The sequence below is a fragment of the Conger conger genome, chromosome 4 (genome assembly GCF_963514075.1).
Source record: "Conger conger chromosome 4, fConCon1.1, whole genome shotgun sequence".
NCBI lineage: Eukaryota > Metazoa > Chordata > Actinopteri > Anguilliformes > Congridae > Conger > Conger conger.
The window spans coordinates 38,365,231-38,380,038 of NC_083763.1; the positions used below are offsets into that span (position 1 = coordinate 38,365,231).

At 41.5% G+C, this 14,808-nt stretch overlaps 1 protein-coding gene across 1 annotated transcript in view; it reads left to right on the top strand.

Moving 5' to 3' along the window:
* Nucleotides 1–14,808, top strand: part of LOC133127234 (cilia- and flagella-associated protein 44) — a 192,887-nt gene that overhangs the window by 13,048 nt on the left and 165,031 nt on the right. Inside the window, exon 4 of the mRNA XM_061239961.1 lies at nucleotides 4,237–4,339. Coding sequence (XP_061095945.1) covers nucleotides 4,237–4,339 — 103 coding nt within the window. The remainder of the gene's footprint in view (nucleotides 1–4,236; nucleotides 4,340–14,808) is intronic.

Here is a 14,808-nt window from a genome sequence, read left to right on the forward strand (position 1 = left end):
AGGGGAGTAATAAATTCTGGATTTCACCGGCATTTTATTTCTTTGTTGTTGATCGGGTCAGGGAGAGAGAATGAGTGACCCAAAATCCCAAATAAGAAACCCAAGACCTCCTCCTGTCACCCTCCAGGAATCTGGGAAAATAATAAGGGCAAAATAAATTTAAATAATAAAGCCAAAAGAAATTAAACCCAAACTGTTGCTTTGCTCTGTCGAACACCACTCTTGTCTGTAATTCCCCCGTTTTCCACCTACTGTGGAAAAGTGCACACATTTAGGAATAATTCAAAATATAGTTCAGATAACTACGTTTAACTTAACCTGTAAGCCTGGTCCTCGGATTGCCCTGCTTCCTTTCCGCAAACGGCACCCTTGCCAGTTTGCCGAATAGAGGGCAAATTGTTTTCCTAGGAATTAGTAACGAAGAGTCAGTACCACCCATTTTATTGCAAGACATTCCTTCTTGATGGTACTGTACCGACTCTGGGGCTGAGCTTGCGGCTGATGTAGAGCCCCTCTACCTCCTGGGACAATACCGCTCCCAGTCCTCTATCCGAGGCATCGGATCCGGCAGGACCTAAGGAAGTTAGGGCTAATCAAGAGAGAACCTCTACATAAGCATGCTTTAATCTTCAGAAATGCCACCTGGCACTGCTCCGTCCACTGGACCAGATCTGAGGCTCCCTTTCGTGTGAGGTTTGTCAAAGGGCTAGCAAGGTGAGAACAATCTTGGATAAACTGGCGATAATAATTTGCTAGCCCCAGGAATGACCTCAACCTTGGGCCTTGGGTTGGGGACACACGGAAATGGCTGTGGTTTTATATCGACCAGAGGACTGACATGTCCCTGCCCCAAGAGGAACTTCCCTGTCCAATTGCGCACTTCCCTGGGTCGCTTGGCCTTGTTTCCATGTCGGAAGTATGGCTTTTTGGCCGCAATTCTTCCAAGAAGACCACTTCTGACCAGACTTCTCCGCACAGTAGATGGGTGTACCTGGGTCCCACTGGTTTCTGCCAATTCTGAGCTGATGGCACTGCTGGACACTCACTGTAACTCATGCAAAACTGTCTCAGCAAAAGCCTGGTTGAACACATTTTTAAATGGAAGAGTGAGAAGAATTCAAGAGATTTTGCCAAAAGTCTTAGGCTTATTATTTGACTTTGGACACTCATTTCTCCAATGCCCCTGTAGGAGGTGGAAGGTTTTAAGACTGGCCAAGTCACTCACAAGACCTTGAACCAACTGAGCATGCAATTTGGCAGTTATTGCAAGCAATGGATATGCTACCAAATATTAAGTGTTATATACTTTCTTTTACTTAAATACTCTCTGTTCCAATACCTTTCCTCACCTAAAAATTGGTTGGTCTGATACCAAAGGTGTTATGTGCTAATTAGTTGAAGGGGCTGAGGGGTTGAAGGTGAGGGGTTTGGGGTTGAGGGTGAGGGGCGTGAGGTTCAGGAAGTAGGATGTGGGGTTGATGGTGTGGGGTTGAGGGAGAGATGGGGAAAGATAATTCATAATGGGGAATGGGGTTGAGGGAGAAGGGAGTGGTATTAAGGGAGTGATGTTGAGGGAGAGGGGAGTGAGGTTGAGGGAGAGAGGTGTGGGGTTGAAGGAAAGGGTGTTGGGTTGTGTGAGAGGGGTGTCGGGGTTGAAGAGAGGGATGTGGGGTTGGAAGAAAGGGGTGGCAGTCAATTGCAGTCGTCACATCCTGCTTCTGAGCTTCTCGCCCTCCTCTTTTTATTGACTAGATAAAAGTATCTGACAAGGCCATGGTAGTCAATGTCATCAGCTTTTGGTCTGTCAGTGGCCACCCTACAGTACACGTTAAGGTGGTCATCCTTGAGCCGGTTATTCAATGGTGTTTTCACCTGTTGAAAACTGAATGAAGAATGCTATGATTGTGCAACAACCGCTCAATGTCTGCAGTCTGGGGGAGGCAGCCGGAGACACCAGCCAGATTTAAGTTGTGGCAGTGTATAGTTACATAGCTAGGCTTCTTTCAAACTAATGGGCAACATTTTAAAACCATGTTATTTTAATGATTTATCCAGACTGTGCACATTATAAACACATTGCTAATTGCGGTTAGCTAAATTCCATGTCATGTTATTTAGTTTATTGTCATATTTCGCAAACTTGTTATGTCACAATTTATGTTTCGTTGTACTGGTCATTGAGTAGCATACACTTTTTCATGTCTTTCTGCAAATCTTGCATTCCTGCTTTCTCTCTCTCCCTTTCAGTCACTCACACCCTAATTGTTTCAATTTCCCTTGTCTACTTACTAATCTACTAATGCTAAATCAGGGTTGGGTAATACTAACATTCTAATCATGTGTTCATGTTACCTTACGTTTCTTGTGCATATCATTTACTAATTTACTAATGCTAGGGCAGGATGGGTTTATTACTAACGATTACTAATTACCTTGTTAACTTGTCAACCCTCCACACCTGATTTCCATTCTCTTGCTGCTCTCAAGCTAATTGTCTACACCTGTCTTCACCTGCATATAAAGCTCAGTTTCATGTCATGTCTTGGCAAAATTGTTTGCCTCCTGTTCGTCGGTGCAGCTTTTGAGCGGCTTTTGTCAAGCCATTGTCTACCCGTTACGATCCAAGCCTGTTTACCCGTTACGATCCAAGCCTGTTTACCGACCAAAGATTATTGACTTCTGTTTTGTTGACCATTGCCTGCCTGTACCACGTCTTTGCCTGCTGTTTTTGTACTTTTGCCCCATGGAGCAGACTTCGGTCTTGACTCTTGCGCTGTCTTCGACCCTGAGCCTGCCTACCGCCCGCCTGTACTTCTGCCCCGCTGACAGCTTTCCTGGCTACCGGACTTCTTGCATGTGTACCGATTACGAGACTGACTTCTCCCTCGGTACTGCGCTTTGGTTTTTTGGCTGGATACTACGTGTATGAACATTGCTTGTTTTTTGACTACACTGGACATCTGGATTTCCCTGAATAAAGCCCTGACGGGACTTAACTACACCATTGTTTCTGAGTCGTGCATTTTGGGTCCAAACCCCCCATGCACCCTTCTCAGGTCTAGCTATATTCTGCGGATGTGCACATATATAACTAATACTCTTTTCTCAAAATAATAAAATAGGAATTTAAAATAAGGGCAGATTTATTTATTTGGTGAGTAGCTGTGGTATAAGCGGAATAAACCACTCCAGTTGTAAGGAAATAAACCACTTCAGGTTGGTTTTTTGTCGTGAAGGTGTTTCCATTGTGCTATTGTTCACTCTAGTAAGCGGTAATGCCTACACGTCAGAGCATTCCGAGTCAGCGTGAAGAACACATGCGATGATGTAACCAACAAATCAATAATTAAATTATTTGGTCATCGATATTCGTTGCGGCGGCACGGATGGTGCAGTGGGTAGCACTGCCGCCTCACAGCAAGGAGGTCCTGGGTTCGAATTCCCGTCGGCCAGGGCCTCTCTGTGCGGAGTTTGCATGTTCTCCCCGTGTCTGCGTGGGTTTCCTCCGGGTACTCAGGTTTCCTCCCACAGTCCAAAGACATGCAGGTTAGGCTGATTGGAGAGTCATAGGTGCCCATAGGTATGAGTGTGTGAGTGAATGGTGTGTGTGCCCTGCGACGGACTGGCGACCTGTCCAGGGTGTATTCCTGCCTTTCGCCCAATGTATGCTGGGATAGGCTCCAGCCCCCCTGCGACCCTGTTCAGGATAAGCAGGTTAAGATAATGGATGGATGCATGGATATTCGTTGCACCACTGTTGACGAGTACTTTGGATGCTGACGATGGAAGTAATACCAGCACTTGAATATTTGCAATTTCCCTGGTGTATTACTGTCTTTAACGTTCTTGAGCCTGGAACCGATGTCTCCGTGCAATATGAGTGAGCTTTGCTCTCAGGTCCAACATATATTGAATTTCATTTTTACTTTGTCTTGGACTGTACTCCCATGTCAATTCAGGAAGGGGAAATTATTATTACTACACAAATGCTAATTATTTACTCATCTTTGTTTCATGTTGATACTACATTTTTAGCTTTTTATATTATGGCAAAAAAATGAATTGTGCCAGCTCTGTAGCTTATAACAAACATATTGGCATTAGCCTATTTAAGAAGATGTGATGTGATGACAATTTTCACGCCCATGTCTTTTCCATTAAATTAAGTGTGCTCAGTGTTCTAAAAGCATAGTTCTTGTATTATCCTTATATGCTTTTTTGTCCCTCTCTTTAAAGGCTCATCCCAGGAAGAGCTACTTTGCTGTGGCAGAAAAAGGGGAACAACCCAATATCATCATCTATGAGTTCCCCTCTCTACGCCCCTACCGTATCCTCAGAGGTACTGTACTCCGGTTCCCAAATCACTTTTGTACACATGTACACTGTTGACTGCATCTATACATGCATATGACTGTGCACTTTCCAGAGCAGGCTAGCTTGACCTGGTATGGTTGATGCATATTGCAGAAAAAAAAACATTTATTCTTTGCAAAAGTTTATCAGTTTGGATAGTCCTCATGTATGGTTATTCCATTATTTATCCATTATTCAAATTAGAAAGATGGCAAATAATCCAAAAAGTATATTCAAACTGTGAGTCTCCCCAATAGCAGCCTACTGTAATATTGAGAAAGATAGATACTAGGGATGGGCAAAAACTGACATTTAAACAGCAAGGTTCGGGGGATTAGTTTTATTTCCTACATTTCAGATCAAATTGATTGATTGATTGAAACCTGTATTTATACAAGGAGGTCCCACTGAGAGGTCTCTTTTTCAGGGGACCCCTGTTGGCAGTCAGTTACAAAATTAAAAAAACAAAGTTACAATGTATTTAATATATTAAAATTATATAAATTATAATATATTATTATTTTACATAAGAAACACAAGATGAAGAGCAAAGTTATCAAATCATCACTCAAAGCAAGTACATGTGGCCTCTTCCATTATCATGTTCAACAGAACATTTTTGTAGCATTCAATGGAGACAAAGCAATCAAGCTTCAGTGTATCCTGACATTTATTCCATATATAGGGCACCTGGTCAGGTACAGAGGAAGTTGGGCACATGGGTTTTAAATGACAAATCGTGATCCTGGCAGATACCTAAATATTTGTAATTTTGAACTGGCTGAATTACAATATAAAAGTACTTGGGACAATTGTATGCCTATTTTGTGTTGAAAAGAATCAAATCATATACTTAGTTTTTTCTGTATTCGGAACTAGTTTAAAACCAGCTAGATCTTAAAAGCAGATTGTGAATATGCAAGAGCCTGCATGCTTGTTGATGCTGAGGTGTAAAGCATTAAATCTGCATTAAAATGAGTATTACAGTTTTCTATATTATTAGCTAAATTGTTTATATAGATTTTATACAAAATACGTCCAAGTATTTATCATTGAGTCACTCCTTTCTTGACTTGGGACCTTATATCCCCAACCATAATAGCCTGAGTTAGAAAGGTAGGCCTGGAACCAAGTACATGCCATTCTTTCAAGTCCAATGGAGGACAACTTTTTAAATAGAGTACTATGGTCCACCGTGTTAAAAGCCTTTTCTAGATCAATGAATAGGACTATACATTTTTGTTTATTATCCAATGCTGTTACTATGTCATATGTAACCAATGAAGTTGCTATAATTTTATCTTTTAGCTATAGACCTCTATTTTTGATGTTACTACCCTAATAATAGTGAAGAAAGTGGGGCATGGTCATACCTTTTTCGGTTTTACGAATATGTGGGGGGACTTTTATGAATACGTAGGATCTTGCTGTCCCATATAAAGCTGGCGAGGATTTGGTCCAGTGATAAAAAATGTTTCTTAGAAATAGAAATCGGTATACTTTGGAACAAGTGAAGAAATCTAGGGAAAACATTCATCTTAATCAAGCTAGTCCAGCCAGCTAATAATAGAGGTGATGAATTGCAAGCAGGACATGTATTATGTGTGTGTAAAACTAGGGCTGCACGATTATGGCCAAAATGATAATCATGATTATTTTGATCAATATTGAGATCACGATTATTTATCACGATTATTCATTAATTTTAGGGACATCTTTTTATTGCACTTTCACATTTAAATGAACAAGAACACTGCTTGCACAACATTGTTGTGCTACATTCTGGCTAATGTACAAATCTTTGCATCAGACTGGTCCTTATCACAGTGCATCTCGTAGAAGGAAAACATAAATAAATGAGTATGAACACTTTTTACCCAAAATTGAATCAACAGAGCATTGCTTTCACCTCCATGTTGTGCTACATTCCAGCTAATGTACACATCCTTGCATCAAAATAAAACATAAGGTTCTTATTCACCTGAAGCAAAATATAAATAAAAATTGTAAAAATTTCACGTGGAGCAGCAATAATTGGCTCGCTGCTCCAGAGGGAGGGACTTGGCAGGGTTAGTAGGTCACCGCACAAAACAAGCACCTCGGGCGCCTCGGAATCATGGTTACAGCTTGGGAGGCGAGACGGCTTGAAGAAGGCGTGTCACTCTCCCGTTGGCCGCTGAGGGACGGGGTGTGGGCGGTGTATCTAATACTAGCTCTAATTGAATCAGACAGGGTCCAATTGGCTACCAAATTGGGAGAAAAAGGGAAAAAAATCGGATAAAAAAAAAAAAAAAAAATTGTAAAAATTTTGCCCAAAATAAAGGGCTAACTAAAGACTATAGCTCAGAGGTTACAGCTTGTTGTTCCTGGTGGGGAGAGGATCTTGGTGTGTTTCCCTCAGCGGTCTTGAAGAAGCTCCCCAAGGTCTTCTTTTTCTTTGAAGTGCTGGGTGGATCCTTCACAGTCTCAACGTGGAGATCAGTTGGGCCCATCTCCTTTAAAAGAGTATGGTGGGTGTCTCGGTGGCGCAGCCTGTAGAGCACTAACCACATGCTCATTGCGAGCCGCGACGTTGGCGGTTCGAATCTGACCGTCTGACATTTGTCGCATGTCTTCCCCTCTCTCTCGCTCCCATTCTTCCTGTCTCTCTATACTATATACTGTCCAATAAAGCTGAAAAAGGCCTAAAAAATATCTTTAAAAAAAAAATTATATATTATGTAGTATGGTAAATAAAATACGAATGCCAAATTTAATCTAATGAAACATATTTAACATCCATATCCAGAAAGTAGATTACAGCACATTGAATCACTTGATTTCATAGCACATTTTAATCCACTTCATTTCATGAATTTAAAATAAATTCTGTATGTAATCACAATAATTACTAACCATGCTCGCAGACGCAGCCATCTCAGAAGTAAGTCTGGCTTGGATTGGTGCAACCCTGTCCTCACTAACATATCTCAGCTTGAACCGTGGATCAAGAGCAGAGGCCATGTCAAGCAGTTCTTGTGTACCAGGATCCTTCTTTTTCATCCAGGTAGCTCAGGATTTTAGACTTGATGGTGGTTGTTAGGCCTGGATCATCATCGTTCACTTTCAGGATAGAGGAGCTGAAAAGGTGGAGGACTGGCTTGGCAAAGGAAATACTGACATACTTCTCACTGGAAAGCGCATTGGTAAACTCAGTCAGAGGGCGGAGGGATTTGTTGATGACTTCCAGTACGTCAGTGTCCTGCCATGTTAGGATGAGGTGTCGGGCCTTTCTGTCAGTGGACAAGACTTGAGAGATGGCCCTCTGCTGCTCCAGGACTCTTTCTATCATTGCCTGCCTTGATCCCCACAACTCAGTGCATGCTCTGGAAGCTTCAGCTCCTTTTGTGCCTGTGCTAGCTCCTTTTTACGCCTCCCTTTTAACTGCTCACAAGCTTTTTGCAGATCCCCACTGCACGGTCAATCCGAGGATCTCTCATTGCATTCTCTAAAAAAGAACATGAGATTCATATGTAAAATTAAAACACAGAATAAAACCTTATATACACTCTTCCTTTTGAATCTTTTATTTTCATGTATTTTAAGATGTTTTAATCAAATAAATTTTTTCTCTTATTTTTATCTCTTATTTTTCTATGTTCTTTTATCCGCTCATTTGTAAAGCACTTTGAATTGCCAATGTATATGAATTGTGCTATAAAATTGCCTTGCTTATACACATTTGATAATCAATCTCCATCATATTATTGTTATATTACTATTAAGTATTCACACAATCAGCACAGATTTAATTTAGCACTTTGAGATTGTTTCACAATGAAAAGCACTTATAAATCAAATGTATTATTCTTATTATTTACATGAAATTCAATTAATTACGTGCACCTTTTTCCTCTTTTTTATATTTCTTTTTTATTATTGATCTTACTCACCTATTGCTAGATGGAGCCTGTGGCCAAAGCACTGGAGCCTTGTCCATTTATTCAGAGAAGCTGCCTTGATGATGTTAGATCCGTTGTCTGTTGTAATGCAGACAAGTCTCTCCTCCTGCAAGCTTCCCTCAGTCCCTGGGCAATCGACTCTCCTGTGTGGTCGTGTGGGAAAAATGACGTCTGCAAGCATCGACTCTTCATTGCAAAATTACTGTTGATGTAGTGAATTGTCAGGGACATGTACGGTTCCATTGTTCTGCTTGACCATAGGTCAGTCGTAGTCGCAGAATACTCGACAGCTGTGACATCCCTTTCTATTTCCCCCTGAAGTTTTTCATACAGCGCGGGTAATGCCTGTTTGGAGAAATAATTGCGCGAGGGGATCGCGTATCTCTTGTCTAGTGTCTTGACCATTTTTCTGAAGCCTTCATTGCACACAGTATTTATTGGACACATGTCTTTGGCCAAATGAAACGCGATTGCATCCGTTATTTCAGTGTGTCTTTGGGAGGTGGATGGATACACTGTCACGCTATGCAGGATCGCTGTTATGGTTGTCTGGGTTGACGTTGGACATGGACGGGGATTCCGTGAGGTAACGTTAGCTTTGGCCTTAATGCATTCGTCATACTGTGGTTTGTGGTGATTTTTCAGGTGGTTGAACAAGTTTGTTGTATTGCTCTGCGGCGCAGACACAACTCTAACGCACTCTTTGCGTATAATTTGTTCTTGGTTAACATCACTTGCCCTAAATCACAAAAACTTCCAGACAACGGATGATGATCCTTTTCGAGGGACCACAGGGCTCTACGCTTACTTTTATTTTTAGGGGCACATGTGCCCCTAAGTTAAAAAATTTAGGGGTGCAGTCAATAAATTTAGGGGCACAGTCAAAGTAACATTTTATTGTACTGTAACGTTGCACAATAATTTAACATTGAACACAAAAACCCATCCCGCACGCACACACGCACACTCACTCACTCACATACATACATACATACATTCATACATACATAGACTGCTCTGTCAATCACTGTCAAACAGATGTCAGTCCACAATCAGCTTGCTAGACAACGGTGACCATTTCAGTGGCCCAGCTTTTGTAGAATGGTCGTCTTGAACGTTTTGAAGACAGCCACTTCTCCACACATGTGCTGGGGTCAAAGCTTTCCAGAGAGGGTCCTTCTGTGCTGATTAAAATAATAAAAAGTAAAATAAAAGCTGAGTAAAATAATATTTGTATATTTGTATTTTAAATTGACTAACGTTACATAGCTTAAAAGAACTAGATGGAATAACATTAGCCTACATATTTCTAATAACATTAGCCTACATATTTCTAATAAGTTTAACATAAACGCGGTTAGGCATAATAATAAATGTTAAAAGGTGACTCACCAGCTGCGTGCGAAAGCTCCAGCATCTGCTGGCCTACCAGGCGATTTACAGGCTTCCCCTCCTGTATGACTCGGACATAAACGATCTCACATTCGGTATTTGATACGTCAGTAAGGACTGACAGATACCGAGCAGCTGTAACTTCCTTGGCCAGCGTCTCCTGTATGTCTTCGGCAATCTCTTCGGTATCTCTTCTTTTGCGATTAAATAGGCGATGTTGAATTTGATTTTTAACAGTCGGCGGGCATCTTCATTTTGATGATGAATTTGTTTCTTGACTGCTGATTGAATTGTGCTTGAACTCGGCTGAGTTGTGTTAACGAACGCATCTCTGCAACGTAAGTGACGCTTGCTTTCGCTGTGTTTAACCACAGCATCTCGTTTGCAGTGTGGGTTGCCGCTAACGAACATGGTAGCGCCTGCTAGCTGACTACCAGCCTTTTTGCAATATTTACATGTCATTTATTTTCTGTCCTTATCGTATTCGAGCCAGGGAAAAGCTTTTATCCATTCCTTATTAAATTTGTATTGACGACATGCCCTACCAACATCAGCGCTGGCCGAGCTCTCTCTGACTGACTCATCATCACCGGCATTGTCACTGCCAGACTCCACATCGTTGGCTTGATTATTCGAGTCAAACCTCTGTTTCTTGGACAAGGAGGGCCCTGCACTCTCATCCTCCTTTTCCAACTCTGTATTCTGTCTCACGTATTTTGGGACTTTTTGAGAGGTGAGGGTTTTTAAACTAGCATTATGATTGTGTGAAAATGCACAATTTCCCAAAGTGTATGTGCGTTGTTGAAGTACCGCTAATGTTTTAACGTAAAAAAAAAAAAAATTAAAGAAAAATCCCGCTCGCACGCGTGCGAGCAGTCATTTTGTTTCACTCGCACATGACAATTTCCACTCGCAAATGCGAGTGAAACGCTCGCACTGTAGAGGCCTGGACCAGCTCCGTGCCTTCTGCTCCCGACATTTGATTTACCTTACACATGACACCCGTGACCGTCCGCTCTCTGTTCTGTTGTCTGTCTTTCTTCTCTTCTGCTTATACCGGAGTGGACTGCAGACCAAACTTTTTTGAGGCTGCAGGGTGCGCGCATGACACCTCCCATCTCGTTCTCCCCCTGGTGGTTGGCTGACTGTTAGTTGAGGAAGCGCTTGATTTGATATGCAGCAGAGCACGCATATTAAACGTCAATATCACTGACAATCATGCTCATTTAATTGTGGCGGCCAAAATCGTGATCGAGATTAAAATTCGATTAATTGTACAGCCCTAGTCAAAACCCCAAAAAACGTGTGCAAACGAGGTGCATTGTAGATTTAAAACCTTTGCACCTTCGCCCTCCTCACCTAGCAGAGGATTAATAAAACAAGTTTTTTCCCAACTGTGGTTAGTTTGTGCCATGCTAGTTTCCTATGTGATGTGTTTATTTTGAACTTAGGTTTTGGCACTTTTAGGGCGCCGTATCCTGACACCATCAGGTAAACAGTAACAAACAATACATGAGTCAAGTAAAAGAACAACTTGACTCATGCCTTAAGGTATAGAGGAAATATGAGGCAAGTAACAACACAGCAGTAAGCCCATTGATTATTACCGGTTTAATGCCACATAGCATCGTCCTCAGTAATTTCCCGGCATGTTCCTTTTCACCTCCGGTAGAATCCTGTGTGTTCAAGATTGCAAACGTTCGTGGCGAACTATGTTCACCTTGAAAAGTTACAGTTGATCCATACAGCCTTTTTTTTATAAAAAATGGACACGAGTAAACGGAGGATCCTTTTTGCTGCCTCTTCCACGATATTAGAGGACTTTGCTAATAGTGGTCCAGACATTTGTATATTATGCCAATACAAATCTCTGTCTGAGAGAGAGAGGGAGATAAATCCTGTTGTTAAGTCTGCATTTCTTGGCAATGTGTCAAAGACTGCACAATTGCCTTCTTTCCTAGCTGCATTGGTACAAAACAGTGAGATGTAGCTACAGTAATCGCCTAGTGAAGCCTAAAAAGCCAATTACAGTTTTTCATGTTGCAAAACATATTTGTTCACTTTCTGTGGCGAGCCGCTGGTTGAGAGAGAGAGAGAGTAAAATTGATGCAAAACAATGACTTTATTGGTTTTACACATGCCTTCAGGGCACTGTCCAGCTATTCAGTTCAGCTAGGTGCTTTTCTTGTCCAAAAAATCTAACTCAAGAAGGAAAAATCCAAAAACTCAAAAAGAGAAAAAAACGGAAAAAAATCATCGGGCAAAAAATTAGGGACGCGGGAATTCGGTTCGTCCTTCCTCCGTCTGTGGGATTAGGGCGATTCCTGCGGCGTTCCGGTCGCCTAGTCATCCGCCTGGGAGGCTCGGTTCTGGGTGCAGAGAGGGAGAGATTAGCGGGGTTAACCTGTTAAACCCTAGCCATATTTTCAGAAAAAATGCCTAAAAAGACATACCCAAAGTAAATGAAGAATTGCTCCACAATAGTAAGGTTCATATGCATGTTCTTGGTGTCTATTGACATCTAGGGACCTCAGAGATGTATTCCCAATGAAAAGATTGTGACTGTTACTATGCCTGAGTAAATTGGAATAAACCAAAGGAGAAATGTGAAATTTCTATCCTCGCCTGTTTTTCCCCCCTATCTGACAGAGGATAACACCATGCCAACAATGATTCCATGTAGAAAATTGCCATTGTTCATCTTCAGCAAGTCCTTGACTACAAATGTACCACATTTAGATAGAATTTGAGCAAAGGGCAAAGCCTCCACAAAGGTTTTAGTAAGGCTACTACCAGGCGGACACTCAATTTGGCACAATTTGGCACAATTTGGCACCAAAGTGTGCCAACTGGGTTATTTTCCACTTCCAATGGAAACTGGCTGGAAAATACAACTTATGTCCATTACAGGAGTCTATTGCCATCTACTGGAGCTTTTGGATATGGCACAGCCTTGTGCACAGTACAATATCCATTAAAAATACATGAATGTATCATTTTGTCTCCAAATGGGGTAGTTTTATTATACCAACTAAATATGATATACAATAATATAATATCCAAATATAAAGTAAAAACGAATGCCAATGTGCAATATAAAATGTCCACTCCAATAATAGAATAACCAAATAAAAAGTGATCAATGTCAATGTGCAATTAGAAAACAAAAATATCACAATTAGTGTAAACAATGTACTCTTGAAAACAACTATAGCGCATTCAAATAACATATACAGGGACAGTCTTTGCGTTTGCGTTTGCGGCTGCACTGGTGGCTGTTTGCTGTTTGGTTTCAGGTTTCAGGCTCAGGCACTGTAATCAAACACTAAAACACCACTTGGTTATCTGTCTACTTCCTGAGCAATTCTACCTCCTTGGGAATTCAGCCTACCCACTGAGCATCAATTTGATTGTCCCCTTCTTGTCATCGAAGACATGAGGAGAAACAGTTCAACAAAATAGCTGGACCAGAGTCTACATTGAGAGAGCTTTTGGACCGCTTAAGTGTAAGTGGAGGAGGCTGCAGCATCTGGAAATGTGTATTTTAGACCAAATTCCCAATGTCATAGCCAGCATGTGTATGCTCCACTACTTCTCCATGAGGGCATTACAGAGGACTTGACTGTGGAGGAGCAGAATGCCTAACCTGTCCCTGAACCAGCAGACGACATTAGGGGTGGGCTCCGACATCAGGCTGTGTAGAAGAGGGTGTACATTATGAGAGTTTTATAGTGTAGCATCTACGATAAAAACAATTTCACGAGGACATTTCAAATTTCCTTTAATTGTTTGAAATGCTTTGGCTGACTATTGTTCTCACTATTGTTCAGAAATCCGTTTCATTACTGCAGTTAAACTCTTTTAAAATATAATTTATTTCCTTTTGTATTTTTATGGCCTCTTTCTGCAAGCCAATAATTTCATCCAGCTTTGCTTCCATTGCAGCCCTCTTTATAACTTCCATGGTGAGCAGTGGGTGTCTGTGGCCAAGTGTGACTGCTGTGTGCAGTGGGTGTCTGTGGCTGAGTGTACAATAAACAATAGTGTTAAACAATAGTGAGTTATTTTTTAACAGCCAAAACATTTCAAACAATTAAAGGAAATTTTAAGTGTCAATGTATTGTAATAATTGTATATATACAATACTGTGCAAAAGTCTTACGCACCTGTATAACATTCTGTACAGATAAAAATAAATGTATCTGTTTATAAAATAAATAAAAATAATTCAATGAAAGGTCCTAAATAAACTTACTATACATTGTACATGACCTTTTAGTAATTTGGCAGAATAGTTAAACTGAATCAAATCAATATTTTTTGTGACCACCCTTAAAACTGCATCACTTCTCTGAGATAGCCAATGCTGTCCTGCAGTTCTATAAGACAATCAGCTGGGAGGTTTGTCCAGGCATGTTGGAGAACTTGCCACAGTTCTTCTGCAGACTTTGGTTGGCTCCTTGCTTCTGATCTCAGACAGCCTTGATCAAGTCGTCTGGTTCAGGGACAGGTTCGGCATTCAGCTCCTCCACAGTCAAGTCCTCTGTAATGCCCTCATGGAGAAGGACCAAGTTGTGGAGCATACACATGCTGGCTATAACATTGGGAATTTGGCCTAAAAGACACATTTCAAGATGCTACAGATGGTCCTGGAAGGGGACAATCAAATTGATGCTCAGTGGGTAGGCTGAATCTCCAAGGAGGTGGAATTGCTCAGGAAGTGGGTAGATATCCAAGTGGTGTTTTAGGTCACTGGTCCTGTACACTCAAGCATCATGCACAGACCCCACATAGCCAGTGTGTACATTAGTGAATTTGAGCTGGCTATCACACACAGCCTGGAGATGAGAGCAGCCATGCCCTTTCCTGTTAATGAATGAAATCCCAGTGCTCGGAGGGTCCCGTAATTGGGATATAGGTTCCATCAATGCAACCGATGATACCAGGAAAGCCTGTCTCCCTCTCAAATTTCTCATGCTTTGGCATGAGCTGGGTAAGCCCATCTACAACTTCAAGAAAGTTGTAGTGTAAGCTGCCCTTGCTCATGCCAAATCTGTCAGCGACACCTCTGAATGACTGGAGAACACTTTGTCCTGTAGGTGTCCACCATTGTATTCAATGA